A 15,685-nucleotide genomic window follows, 5' to 3' on the forward strand; every position below is an offset into this window, starting at 1 on the left:
ATTTTTTTCGAAAAGCGGGTAACTAGGTCTTACCAACCGTGAAAACAGAATTTTAAAATTCGAACCGGAAGTGCTTGAAAAAAAAATTCGCAAACTTCGACTTTTCAGATAAATTGACGTTCATTTGTTAATTTATGTACAAAAAGATACGCATGCGCAAACCAAACTATAATAAAATATAGTTTATTTATATCCCTATGTACATACCACAACAAGAATTATAACTCTACCTGTCTCCATAGCCGAATGGTGAGGCTCCGAAATTGACCATTTTCCATGTCTTCTACAATTCATAAATTGTACTCCCCGTCTTTGATGGCCCATTACTTGGCGGGAAATTTTTTTTCGACAAAACAAAAAAATATGGGTCTCTTAAAAACATGTCTAGTTGCTATAAAAAAAGTTTCAACAATATCTGAGATGGTGATGGTACAATTTTATATTTTTTTGCCTGAGTTGAAATGGAAGGCACCATATATATATTGGAAGGAAGAAAAAAGATTAAACATGTAAGAAAAAGAAAAAATACAAGGTAAATAATAAAACAAAATTAAAATAGTAGTATAAATATTTAAATAAAAAATGGAAAATATGAAAATGAAAAAATTGTCTCCAGTATAGGTTGAAAATTCATAGACATAACACTTCTTACTTAATTGCTATTCCATACATACTGTCTCTTCAAAATATTATTTTTGAGAATACGCAGATATGTAGAGATAGGATAACAGAAGTCAAGATCCAAATCTGATGAAACCAGCTGATTGATATTCTTACAAGCTCTGACTATGAATGACTCCTGGTGGATTGTAATATGAGATCTCGTTATATTAAATACTAAATTCTTACGCAATGATCGTTTTGGTATATTGAAATTAACATATCGGAGTAAATTACAATTGTCTGTCACTGAGTTTACTTTTTTGTACAAATATATTTGTTGAATAAGAAAACGTCTACTCTAGAAAGAGTGTATATCAAATTTAAGCAAAAGAAGAGAGTAAAAGATCTTATTTTTAGTTGTTGATACATAATACAATTTGAAATAAAGATGTTTCAAGAATTCAAATTGGATTCCTGTGTTAGTTGCTTGTAATTTATGAATAGCAATGATAATGAAGATAGTGCAAATGTAATTTATTTTCACTATCTTGTTCTACAAGCAAAGCACCTTCGTAGTATTTGTGGCATGGAACCAAGCTTTAGGTGGTAATATCAATATTTCTGACAGTCATTAAAACAGTTTTAAGGAAGTATTGTATTCTGTTGCTGGTGTTGATCCATTGTCTATCCTAATCCTTCCATTATTATTATTTACGGATTACTGTATATATAGGTCGACAGAGCGGTGAACGGTTCGAGGCGACAAGTGAAACTAACATCAAAACATCCCTTTCCAGCAGGGTTACCAACTACAGAATATGTTTGAATAATCTGTCCCAAGTATAAAATACCATCCTCGCATTTTTATTTGATTGAATATCGTGTGAAATGTATGAGAATTTTCAAATATTATTAAGTACATTATTAATTTAATAATGTTGTGCAAGAGTATTTAATACTGTGTTTAGAGGGAATTTGATATATTTAGTCAGATAACTGGTAATTGATGCACAATTGGACTTTTCGCCAGTAACATTGATTTATAATCCGTAGTTTGTGGAATAATAGTCCTTACTACTAATAGACGAATCTAGGATTTGAACCCGAGATTTCAGCAATTTTGAAACCAGAATGCTAAATGCTAACTTTTATTTGTTCAATTAAGTATACATACCGAGTACAAAAAAAGCAAAAAAAAAAAAAAAAAAAATTACGGACACTAATGAGAATGAGATGTCTACGCAGAGTTCACTAAGGTCACACGACCCGTTCCGTTCACACTCTGTCATGGCAATTGTGTGAACCAATCGATCATACTGGAATTTCGCATGTTTTCACGAAAAGTATGACAAGGAATTGTCAGGTGTTTCTAGTTCACCGAAATCTGCGGACTGCATGCATTAATCTCACCACCTGAACATTCGTTTTAGCCTCTGCTTCATGTCTTATCTACCTCAAATATCTCCTTTATTCCTGGCAAAGAACCATAAAGAAAACCAAAATCAGTCGGAAGTCAAATCATAGTAAAATCTGAAAGGTTTACAGAAATGATACACTGCAGTATAACATTACGCTTGTGTTGGCCAGAAGCATTTTTCGAAGGCTGTTTATTATGGCAACATACAGCTAGCTGCGTAGTAAATTCTTACGATGACTTTAGCGAGAAATGTTCGCGGATCCCTGAGCAAGAAAAGTTTGTAACACCTCCATTTTTCAAATAGCTAATAATAATAATAATAATAATAATAATAATAATAATAATAATAATAATAATAATAATAATAATAATAATAATAATAATAATAATAATAATAAATTTTCGAAATTAATTAATCTCAACGATGTTATTAGTGCTAAACAAATGAAAGATTTGGTTGCTTTCTTTATTGCAATGTTAAAGTAAGCTCACTGCCTGTCGCCTATGTCAGTGGCCAAAGAATAGATGATAAGTTTGTTTCAAGCCACTATTATGTAATGTTTTATGTAAACAAATCCGAATTCATAATTGTTTGTATTTACATTGAATCGGTGTGTTTTTATAAAATCGGTGTCAAATTGTATTTAGGTTATTTGACTTTGTGATACCTCTAAAAGCGTGAGGCCCAGCGACGCCACTAATACAAGAAATGAATCAAACTAATTAAATAATAATAAGAATAATAAATTATTTTTTATTTTCAAGAGGTGATGCCATGTTGTTTCATATTAGAAGAAAGCACAAGTTTTTTTTATTATTTCTGAAATAATAATTATTTCTGTTGTTCGTATGCCGATCTTTTAAGAAAAATAAGATACTAAGCACGAACAACATGTATTATCTCCTATTGATACGAGCCTCTCCCTCTCGATTACTTTCTGGTTTTGTATCTAGCATGTTTAATTTCCTAATGCTTTAAGCCGTTGGTAACTCTGTAAAAGTATCTCTTCTACAATATATAAACAAAGCGACACCAGAAACCTCAGGAAAAGGTTATCAATGCTTGGTGGCACAGTATATATATCAAATCGAAAGTTTGCTTATTTCGATTTCTTAACGATTGCTGTGCATGATTAGCTGATTGGAATTTACTCCCTAACTCGTGGTTTAAATTCTAGTTTCACAGCCGTGTGAATATGATAGCGTGCACACAGGAGCTAAGAGAAAGGAAAAAAATGTCCTAGCAACCTACAAAAATTAAATTGAACCAGTGCCGGACTGGTCACGTTGGCTACTTGGCGATCGTGTTATTAAAAAGGAAGAAAGTATTGAAGAAATTGTTTAATTGACCACATTTAATCACTGTTTTGCCTATGACTTCTCCAAGTTGTGAGGGGGTGAATAACTATTATATCCACCTACATTAACACGGTGGTATGGTGTGCGGTGCGGACAGTGTTATTTAGAGTTGCATGTCACTCAGGGAGAAGTAACAGCTTCCAGCTTCCAGAACTTTAGCTCTACCGAGCGTGTGATAGCAGTGCGCCACAACACTTTGTCGTCTCGACCTGGTTTTCGAGACAAGATAGAACCATCAGAAATGGCCTAAACATCTTGAGTGGTGTAGGGACACTTTAAACTGTTAGGACCATAAGTATATTCATCCTGTGGACGCGGACCTCCAGTAAAAGTAGTTAGTTGTGCTACTACAGTATTTCTGGCAATTCGAGACGGAAGGGATTCTCATAGCTCGTCTTCTTAGAAGAGACCAACTTGGAGGACTACTGTACTAGTCTCATGTCTCCGTTCTTGGAGTTCTTGATTAATGGTGTGTCAACAAGAAAGGGATGGAGCAGAGACTTCAAAGACTTCACCTAACCAAAGAAATCCAGGAAATTCTCAGCATTGGATACTAAACTAAGCTACTAGGGACAGTGAACAGTGAACTTACGTTGTAATTCAACCAAGGAAATTATATTATTTTAAAAATATATATTGTTCTAGACAGTAACAACTACGGTCACAGTTCTTACAAAGTTAAAGTAATATATACATGTATTTTAAATTAGTGATGTGTATGTTTCGGTGGGAATATGATCTTATCCATAATTAGTGAAATTAATTCACCGTGCTATGTAGTTAATCATGAAAGTTATGTGTGTTAAGTAAGTGGTGCACCACATTATTGAGGGTGTATATCAATATATTAGTGTTAACAATGTGTGGGTGATTCAGGAAATAAATGTTTAGGTATTCTCGGAAGTTTAGAGCTTACTTCTTTCCAAGTGGGGATAAGTAAAATGTCATAAATACCTCTTTCAGAAAGGATGGTGTGAGTTTCCACTCAGATTTCAGAAATCACTGCTACCTCCTCCTGTTAGAGCTGGAATGAGTTGATGTCCATAGAACCAGATCTTATCTCTAGTTTGTAAGAGGAAATTGATATTACTACGTCGTATTGTACTTTCTCAGATTCTGTTCAACGGAGGCTCTAGAGTTACCTTAATTTCTTCTTTCTTTTGTTGAGATTTGTCTTATGACAGCTCTTACCTCTTAGTTATCAGCCTAGCTGGTATTGACAAGAGATAATAGTTAACATTAACATACCCTGAGACAAGTTATACGTTATGCTGGAAGGATACAGCATTTTACAGACAGTGGTGGCTCTTAAGGGACGTCAAAGTACAAGACTTCTCTCTCCATTGAACAACAGTTCTATTATTATTATTATTATTATTATTATTATTTATTATTATTATTATTATTATTATTATTATTATTATTATTATTATTATTATTATTATTATTATTATTATTATTATTATTATTATTATTATTTTAATTTGCCTTCCATCACTACACAAGTCCTTCATACATGCGATCTGATGTCATACACATTGAGATTTCGATTCTAGGAAAAATCGTAAGATTTCCTAGGATTTATCTCATAGTGTATAACTGGCCTAACGTAAGTGAAATACACAAAAAAATTTGTGTGCAGCTAATGGTTATTGCATCTGAAGCATAAGGAGAAAAATCATGAGTAAATTGTGTTCTTGTAGAAAAAATCTTTAGTAAATCTTGGGGACAAAATATTACATGAACAATGTGAAAGAGTTAAAGATTTGCATGAGTACGACTTCTTTTAAAAGACTAGAACTAATCCTTGATTTTAAAATTTTACCAGGTTGGGTCTAAAGACTGCAATGTGTTTCAAAACCTGTGTTAAGATCATGTTGTATGGGTTAGCATTTCGTTTCGGTTTATCTTGCGTCTTTCTTAAACGAGTTTTTCCAAACTTGAAAGTTAACTGAATATCCTTTTCGCGGTCAAGATGTCAGTCACCATATTTTATGTCATTCTTCTAAATTAGTGTGACTTCCGAAAGCAACCTATAAATGAGTTTTATTCCAGTGGAGACTTAGCTAAATAGCTTTCTCGCACCAAATATGTTTGATTCACACCATTTCATAATTGTTACCCTTTTGTCTGATATAGTTTCTCACAGTCGCCCCTGCATGAGTTTGTTTACAGATAGGTGTATGTAATTGACCTCATTGTTCATGTACTGCTCACAGATGACGAGAAGAACCCTAAAACAGGGGAAGCGGGAAAAGGTCAACGACACGGTCAATTCCATTTTCGGTTTTTGAGGTGTGGTCTATACTTAGATGTCGTCTGCTACTCCGGGTAGTTATCTGTGTGCTATTCCATGGTGCCATTTGAAACTCCCGTGCGAAAAGTGGGCGAGCCCATACCTACGTCACACTACTTCTGCTAGGATTCTTCTCGTCATCTGTGAGCTGTATTCATGTCTCTGTCTAATTGATTAAAACATGGAAAAGGGAAAGCAAGAAATATTAAGTGATATGCAAACATGTAACTGAGAAACTCATTACTCATACTTTAAGTAAAAAGAAAAAAAACTCATTAGTGATTCCGAGTTCGAATTTGACGGTCAAGCTTCCTCAATATTTTTTTCAGGAATTTTCCTTAGATTCCAACAAGTAAACTCCAGATTGTACTTTAAATATAGGACCTCCATTGTTATTGATTCCATAATAGTGTAACTTGGTATTCAGTGAACGATTTATCCAATATTTGAATATTTTATTCGATATTATGTATTTGTTTATTCATTCATCTCTTTTTGTTACAGGCTGACAAATATCTCAGTGTGAGCAAACGAATGGAGTTGTCGAAAGCTTTGAATCTCACAGAAGTTCAAATCAAAACCTGGTTTCAAAACAGACGAACAAAGTGGAAGAAGCAATTGACGTCAAAATTAAAGATGGCGCAACGACACGGACTCTTTCCCTCCCATTATTTTTCTGCAGCAACTCAATACTCAGCGCTTTTCAATCCTTATTACAATTTAACTAATTCTCCCTTAGGACACGTATTTACTAGTTCATCCATCGATGGCATGACTCCAAGTGCGTCCACGTCGTCTGTTATTTCTGGTCAACAATTGTCAGTAACACCTTCTCCGAGTTCAAGTGTCTAATTTTCTTTAGATGAAGACAAAAGTGTTATAGTGATACTAAATCAAATGTAAAATGTACTGTATATAATTATGTAAGTAAGTTTGTGTATAATGAATAATTCTTACGTGAAAGCAAATAGATCAGTATCCACAAGGAAGTTGAATTAGGCAGATAGAAACAGTGGATGCAAAACGCTTATCATTTTGTTACAGAGTGCTTTCTGTCTCCACGTTACTTGACTGCTAACCCATAATTGGAAGGGGAAGAGTCATAAAGGGAAGTGCATAATTGCAATTTTTGGGGATGTGAAAAATTAAAAGATTAACCAGTAAAGTAATTGGTAATTATACTGTTTGTATAAAACAACATTTGTAATCGAAAATGAAACATGCCTGTGAGGAGTTAACCGATATCAAAAGCATACAGAAAGTTTTAAAATTTGATTGTGGATATAAACGTCAGAAGAATTTGGAGAGTTCGTCATAGAGTTTTTGGTAGACAAAAGTACACCTGGGATGAACAACGACAACAGAGTCGTACGCTTCTTCAAAGTCAATCATTTGAAACTGTCCTCTGATGTTAGTTTGCCACTTTCCCTTCTCAAAAAACCACACAGAAAGAGGAAGGAGTCGGTAGGTATCTTGATGTTGATAAAAGACAATTGAAAGTTTAGTGAGAGAAAGAGCTATGCCCCTTCGACAAAAAATGAAAATAAATTGAGTTTTTCTAAAGCATCGTGTTACGTTATAATTTGTATAATAAAAGGGTCAATTTTTTACTTCTTAACTTATTGTTCGGTAAATTATGCAAAAGGAAAAGTATGAATTTCAATGTAAATGCATGGTATAATGTTTTTTACCCATGTGAAAAAATCAATATAGTACATCAAAGAGTTTTAGCATGACTTAAATACTTTTGCCTGAGTGTAAATCATGTTTACAGGTTTACATATGAATTACAGAAAGACAGCACGGAGTATCTTCACTGTCCATTGTTTCTGTGGATTTTAGTTGTTGGTAAACACCATGAAAAACTGGACGAGCATAAGGCATTATTGTCATGAGATCTTAGCTTCAGGGCTATATGGATCGTCCATGTAAATAGAGTAGTGGTATTTCTCCAAGAAGTGTAGTCACATAAGGATAATAACCGTGAGATCTCTTCTGGCTTTGAGGCGACTAAATGGTATCTTCTTGAATAGTTCCATGTCAAAACAGGTGTCTTTGAAGAAAAGTATGCCTGGTAGTGTTGTATCAAATTTCACAGCAGTTATTTTTGTGATATGAAAGCTAGCACCTGCTATTGCAATACTACTTTGTATTATTTTATTGTCCAACTGTTGCTACTTCGTCAACTGCCATACCAGACACCATCGGTAAGTGGCATAGCTTCTTCTGTCACTCAAAATGCTGCTGAGTAGAGGTACTCATTAACTCAGAATATCTTTTGCAGAAAACGTGGGAGTGATGTTACATAATTGTAGTTCACATGATAGATGGTATATGCCAATAGAAGACTAGAAATGAAAACAACTAAAATTTTCAACATTTCTGGCATAGCTCCCTTTCTCACTAGATCCCTCAATTGTGATGGACAAACACACAACTGAAAAAGTAGGTTTCGATAACATAGTCGATCGTTGTACATATATAATACTTGTGGATGCATGATGAAAAACACGGCAAACACTTGTCTATTGCTTTTTCCTACTCATTCCCTTTCCTCTCCTCCTCTTTTTGTATATCTCTGCTTTTCTCAGATTGTAACGTCGTGCTCCTACATCATTCATAGGCCAGTTGGAAAGACCATTCTTCATTCTTCAAACAGGTTTCGCTCAGAGCAAGATAAAATATATTGTGTACTTTACATCTGTATTATTATTATTATTATTATTATTATTATTATTATTATTATTATTATTATTATTATTATTATTATTATTATTTGAAAGTTTTGTTGTTAATCAGTCAAATAAATTAGTACAAAATATCATAGATTATAAAATTGACCCGCAGACGGACTAGTTTGAAACTAACAGCAAAATAACTACTTCTGACACTCAGTCACTGAGGCTACGTATTGCAAAAGTCTAATATTTGGAAAGCGTTTTACTGCATTTCAAATTGTATCTTTTTTTAAATAGTAATTCATACGAAAGTTTACACTTGCTTCTTTGAAAACATTATGAAAACCAAGAATCTCTGTGCACTCCCTCCTATCAAATGATATGTGGTAAAGACTAAGGTGTGAAGACGGCTATAGTATGGTGTCGATACACCATCTTTTATATATACCGAGATCATAGTTTTACCATCACAATGCATATGGGACTGTGACGTTAACCCTACCCTATATCTTAAACCAATGTCAAAATATCGTAAGAGCTAAAAACTGAAGTGCCAATATAAACTGAATATCTTGTGATAGTTGTTCGTTTATGGTTGGTAATATATACTGATAGTTCCTAGTAAAAATAGAAAATAAATAAGACATTTTGATCAACTGAAGGATAAAGTCATATCATATTACATATAAATTATGTAAATTTTTGACAGAAATTTTCCTCAATATATAACAGATAATGGACAACCTTACATGTTCTCTAAAAATAGGAATAGAATTAGGACTCCTACTTAGTATCACTGAAAATCACGTTGAGAAAACTCGAATATGATATATTTAAAGAAGAAATTCTGGACAAATGTTTTTATTTATGTACTTAGAAATAAATGTAAATATTAATAAAATTATGTTGGATTATTTACTTTATTGTAGAGCAATTTTTTGCCTACCTGGATATCAAAGTAAGTGTTATGTAGTAGGGAAACTTAATGTATTGTACACCAAGGTATATAAAATAACAGGTAGCCCCAGTTTGCGTTTACCATTATGATTTGCTCCCTGTCCGTGACATTTTTAGAAGGAAGTTTTGTCCACCTTGAAACCGTATACCAACTACCGTAATTGCGTATGCAATATTTCACTTGTTCTCTTGAACGATATCTCGCGATAGTCAAGGATGTTATAAAATAGAGGATCTGCCCACATGCATCTTCATCCTATTAGGTACTGAATGATTAACATTTTTATGTTGGCTCAAAACATTGCGATCTTTATATGTAGACATGTAGTGCGTCTGTAACCAATTCAGTTTGAGGTTTTTATTTGGATGAACATTTATTTGTAACCACTCCGCGTAATTTGGTTGATGTTTGTGGTTCGTGGTCCTACCAATAAGTATCTTCTTGATACTTGAACTTACCTGGACAGGACGATGAAGGGCCTCTTTAAGAAGAGATTACAAACTGTTTTTAAATTGCTTGTCGGTTTCAATAATGAGATCAGCATTAGGCGTCGAGAGGTTCGGGTGTCTCGTCTCGAAAACCTCACGGACGATTAGAAGGTCATCCAGACCATAACGCACACAAACATAACTTATACAAACAACGAAAACACACTGGATTAAATAACACTATACTTATTTATTAGAACACTATTATATAAAAAATAACGAAGAGCAATGAACACAACACTGAACACTGAATATGTATAATAATTTTTGTCACTGAAATTACACTTTGCCCTTTAAGGCAATATAGCCCTTTATATATATATATATATATATATATATATATATATATATATATATATATATATATATATATATATATATATATATATATATATATATATATATATATATATATATATATGAGATTATAATTCAGATTTCACGACAAATGCTTCTCTCACACCATTGACGCAATTTGGGGGATTAGCACTGGGGAAAAGTTGTCTGGATCGTCCCACGATGAATCCAGTTGTTACGCCGAACAATCCTGAAGCGTAAATGTGATTTTTCGACGAAATAAAAAAAATAGAATGCTAATGTTAAAGGGCGCGTGTATAACTTTTTTAAACGCACAAGTTCTGCGGACCTGGGAATTCACTAGTTGGTACTAACCGTAAGAAAACGTCCTTCGCTGGCTAATAGCTTGTGCCCCTTAACACACAATCGTACTTGGTTCCCGACGCAACGTGCGTGGTGGCTACGTACAGTATCGGAGTCAAACTCCCTGAGCATCAAAGCTCAAGGTACGGGTTGCAATGGTCAACTAAAAGTGTTGGCAGTTCATTCCAAAAATCACTCAGTTAACTTACCTGTAGGCACATACAAACAGAATACGGAAAATAATTTATGTTAATTTTAGTCAACTGCCTAGAACGCACTAGACACGGCGATAACTCTGGCGTGAGAAAGTACAGATAAGGAACTGCAAGAACTGTGAGGCTGGTGCCACTCTGGTCACTTGAATACCTGTTCTGGTCTGGTCTGCTCTAATCTATTGCAATGTTTCATAAGCGATTAAGGAAAACACTTAATTCAGTTCTCAATAACTATAGAATATATATACTGTGCATATAATAAGTCAGGGAGAAACACTGAAATGGTTCGTCACTAACTGAAATGTTTTCACCAAAAGCAATGTTTTAAATATATGAAAAAGCAATGAAAGACTTTTTTGTCCAATTGTGTGGGAAAGAAGCAATTCCCACCGAAGAAAGAACTTATATGCGTCGCAGAATAAAGTATAAATTGAAAATAATAATCATTGTATTTACGAAATATACAGGGCGTCCACAAAAAATCCTTCTTTAACCTGGTAGCGGTTATACGTCTGTCGTTTATTTTTATTTAAATAATTGCTTCAGATTTATACAATGGTTACATGCTGCAGTTATGGATGTAAAAATAGAAGTGAGAAGTAATTACCCGAAATAACCTTTCACAGATAAGAAAATGACCAATCATAGGATACGAATGTCCGTGACGTATGGCTTCACGATTTTGTGGAATGGGCAGATCATCTATTTTATAACATCCTTGGCGATACTTCCACGTGACGTCACCGACCACAAAGTATCCTGGGAAAAAATGAGAGCAGAAACGCTGAATCGGTGTTCCATCTAGCGAAGTAAACCGGATTATTACGGTTCTGTCACATGACTCAAACACATAATCTCATTGGAAGTTGAAAGAAGACATTTGGTTGGTTCATTTTCATAACATATTTTCGTATAATAATCTCGTCTTAATGGAGTTAATGTAAGAGATCAACGATACGAGTTATATTGTTTGATAAGTTACTCTTACTAAATTAACTTAATATTTATAGGTTATATGTATCCAATGAATATTATCATAAAGTATTACAACATACATGAAATAAATTACCATATTGAATGTTTAGAGCTATTAAAATATTAATTTCAAATGTTAAAGTTCATTTTTTTACGTTATAATTGTTCTAAATGAATAACTTTATAAAGTTGTTTAAGATGTTCATAGTACCTGTTTTAGCACATTCCTTACTTTTCCACAAGCTGCTGTTTCTTCTTCATTGGTAATAAGTTTTCTTTTTGTTTTTTTTTTTTTTTGGTTGTATTAGATAATTGGTAGTTAATGAGATTATGTTAAGATTAGATTAGAAAAATTACCAAAAACTGTGCAAAAATACTAGAAAACCGCACACATTTAATAAACTCAAGCTTGACATCATTTTGTTGATTTTGATCTTAAACCCAGCCGTGGGTTCTTAATATTTATTATGAGACAGCCTTGAGCAAGGATCTCTATTATAATTTATTTGTTGCAAGTTGATATAGATATTAGCTACTCTTAAACGATGATCCATCCATATTTTGAATTCTGTTGTGTCCAGTAAAATCCTTGGAATTAGTTGATTAAGAACCACCGGCATTATTTCATCTTCTTGTAGCTTTAAACACCTAAATTTACTGTGTATGAACTTATGTCCCAGTGAATGTTCTAGTTCTTACATTCCGCTCTGGATATCCCTATTCAGTGATTCACCAAAAATCAAATAAGGTCGAAGAATCACATTCATACATTAATATAGCATTAAATATTTACTCTTCAACAAACGTCTGTTGTAACCACACGATAACCAGCTCCCATAGAAACGGAGTTTGTTCTATTGAAGTTATCACTTGAAGTGGTGTTATTTATGTGAAAGTCTGTGTAGATATATATTTTTACAGCAAAAATCCGTTTTAGAAAAGTTTATTTTCTGTTCACGTAAGTATTCTATTTACGTTGCCCTGTAGCTACCAAAAAACGTTAGGAGGTGAACATGAGTATCAATATTATGAAGAATATATCAAACAGTGATATGCGTCTACGTGTAAAAATTGATAGTCTATGTTTGCACGTAAACAACCTAAACAACGTAGACTATGTAATCCACGTAGATAAAATATAATCTATTCAATATCGTGAATGCAAATATGCAACAAGCCGTAGTTCTACTACTACAATGAGTTGAAAACAATTTTAATAAAATTAATAATTCAGAATTTTAAATTGAAATCCCCTTCTCTGAAAGGAAAGTGTAAAAAGTTCGTTATTCTTAATAATTCATATTTTCTTCCAAGGGAATATGCGTGTACCTTCAAGTAAATAGCTAACGTAGAGATAACGTCAGTGTTGCCACAGTCCTAGCTCTGAAGTGGGCTGAAAAATAGTACCAAATTGAAACAAAAAGGGCTGAATTCATTATTTTATACCAGTGTAATACATGGATCTATAACACGAAACTAAAAGAGGTAAAATTCTAGAACACTTCTCCCCTCTTCCAAGAGTCCAAATCAATAAAGTACTCTTTTTAAAAATTACTTTTTAAAATATCCAAATAGACGGACCCCGAACAACCGTGAAAGTAGATAAAACTTTTCTCGCGCGTAGGAAGTATAACAGAGGCCGCAAATTGAAAGGGTATCATCCGCAGTTATCATCTTTCGTATGTATTGTAAGGAACCTTGTCATCAAATGTGACAAGTATTTGTTAAATGGTGCCGAATTGGGTAGAATTGTACCAACTTTTTCATAAAAGGGGCTGAAAATGCCAGCGTGGTACCAACGGGCCGATGAATGACAAAAAGGGCTGAATTTGGTACAATTGTACCAAGTGTGGCAACACTGGATAACGTACTGATTTTCTCGTTACTGATTTAATTTGTTACAGATGAGCCCTCAATATACATCTTTCAATATGGTGTCAATATAGCCTATATATATATATATTGTTGAGGCATGTCATTAATTTTATTCAAAAAAAGATTATTTTGGTAAAGAAAAGTATATTTAATAAATTAAATATTAAAAAACTAAGTGTTATCATGTAACGTAAACACGTGTGTGTGTTTAGGTGTTAACATCAATGTTGTGTGTATGTAATAAATGTTTTACGGCTAGACGCTTAGTCGTCAATTCGTAAAATATTGTAATTTATATTTGTAATGTTTTTAAATTGTCATCAAATTGTCACATTGTAACATTAACACACTTTAACTGTAATATAATCGTTGAGTTCGCAAAAATTTGTAAATCTAAAAATTTAATCACAATGTAATTCGGGTAAAACCAACGTTTTACCAATAGCTGAGATATACAAAAAGTCAACAACAATAAATTCCAAAATGTCTAAAAAATTCATATAAAACCTTATAATTTTAAAAATTAAAAACAATCTCAAAAAATCAGTCTCAAAAAACCAATCTTAAAGCATTTATCTCAAAATTCAGTCTAAAAAATCATCATACATCAAGTATTCACATAGTTACTCATATCACAGTAGTTACTTATCTGTAATTCAAAGTCCAGTATTAGATCAAAAGATCTAATAGTTCAACAAACCATTATAGTGGATAATGGTACACAATAGTCAACCATTGTAAACTATTAACAACAATATAAAAATCATCCAAAACATCAATAGCAGTTTCAATCATCAATTGTATAAAAGTACGTATATCTCAGCTATGTTTAAATTCATCGTGGTTAACTTCCTAGCTGCTTAAAAATATATAATCTTGCGTTTATATTCAGTCAACAATCAATCACAATAATACACAAGCTTTAATAAAAATACAAAATTTTAATTCAAAATCAATTAATGTAGTTTCTTTCCATCACCCTGTACCTACTCATTCTAGATGGTGAGTAGCAGCAATCTTCAACCATCATTTTACATTTCATCCCCATGCTATAATAAGCACAACGGTGAAAAGTTATTATGGTGGAGATGCTGGTTTTTAATATATAAGTTATTAATATATATATATATATATATATATATATATATATATATATATAAGAATTACATTTAATTTTCCAACAGTTGGAAATATTAGTCTGTAACACAATATCATGCCATTGCTTATATTTGCAGAAAATGTTATTGTTGACATGAATAACATAGAGTTTGGTGCAGGTTCTCAAATATTAAGGTCAAAATTAGAAAAAAAATTACAGTATAACGTATTGTTCTATAAAAAAGATTAGTGTGTAACATCTCAAGGTAATCAAATACGATCCAAATAGCATAAATAATTCAAGAGTCACTATTCTAAGGTTACCATGTGAGAGACTAAAAAATCGAATGTTTGTATGTTTATTATTGTATATATAAATTATTATTCAACAACTCTTTTAATGGCATAAAGTAACGCAAACATTAAAACTACTTCCTATTATTAAATAGCAGAACGCCCGATCTTAGAATGGAAGGATAAGCGTTATGAAACATCAAAGCAGTGGCGTAGCCTTATACAGTTCACAAGAGCACGTGAACTAACAAATATTAAGCATTGTTTGTAGTTCTTTAAGATATTTGATAATATTTAGAATATCATATTGTTAGTCCATTGCTTTCTTTCTTTTTTTTTTTGTAACCTGTAACGTTACAGTCACCAAAAGTTTTCTTTAAATTTTAAATAGATTCCCCGCTAGCTTGTGTGCATTCCATCATCTTACCACATTCACAACAGGATTGCGAACGTGAAGAGCTACTCTGTATGTAGTACAAAACGATAGCGGGTGGAGCTGAGCGGAGGAACTGAAGTCTCATGTGCCCGACCTTCAAAAGAAAATTGTTGTTTACTGATTTCCAGTAATGTGCCGCTTCAAACAGAATCAAAGACTACACTTTTGCAATTGAAAATAGAAGAATATAGTAGTATATAATTCATTCTCTCAATCAGTTATCTGCATTTCTTTCTATTTGTTTCTTATAATAAAAATAAACTAAGGAAGAAGCAAAATTACTTTCTTTGTCACCAAGGGGAATGGAAGACTTAGAACTCTTCTCCAGAGATT

General features: G+C 32.8%; 1 protein-coding gene across 1 annotated transcript in view; it reads left to right on the forward strand.

Moving 5' to 3' along the window:
• The window catches only part of LOC145678728 (uncharacterized), a 100,827-nt gene extending 91,554 nt beyond the window's left edge, over positions 1-9,273 (forward strand). Inside the window, exon 3 of the mRNA XM_081749169.1 lies at positions 6,180-9,273. Coding sequence (XP_081605295.1) covers positions 6,180-6,527 — 348 coding nt within the window. The 3' untranslated portion in view covers positions 6,528-9,273. The remainder of the gene's footprint in view (positions 1-6,179) is intronic.
• The last annotated feature ends 6,412 nt before the right edge of the window (positions 9,274-15,685 follow it).

The sequence above is a fragment of the Thermobia domestica genome, chromosome 2 (genome assembly GCF_964235325.1).
Source record: "Thermobia domestica chromosome 2, izTheDome1.hap1.1, whole genome shotgun sequence".
NCBI classification, from domain to species: Eukaryota; Metazoa; Arthropoda; class Insecta; order Zygentoma; family Lepismatidae; genus Thermobia; species Thermobia domestica.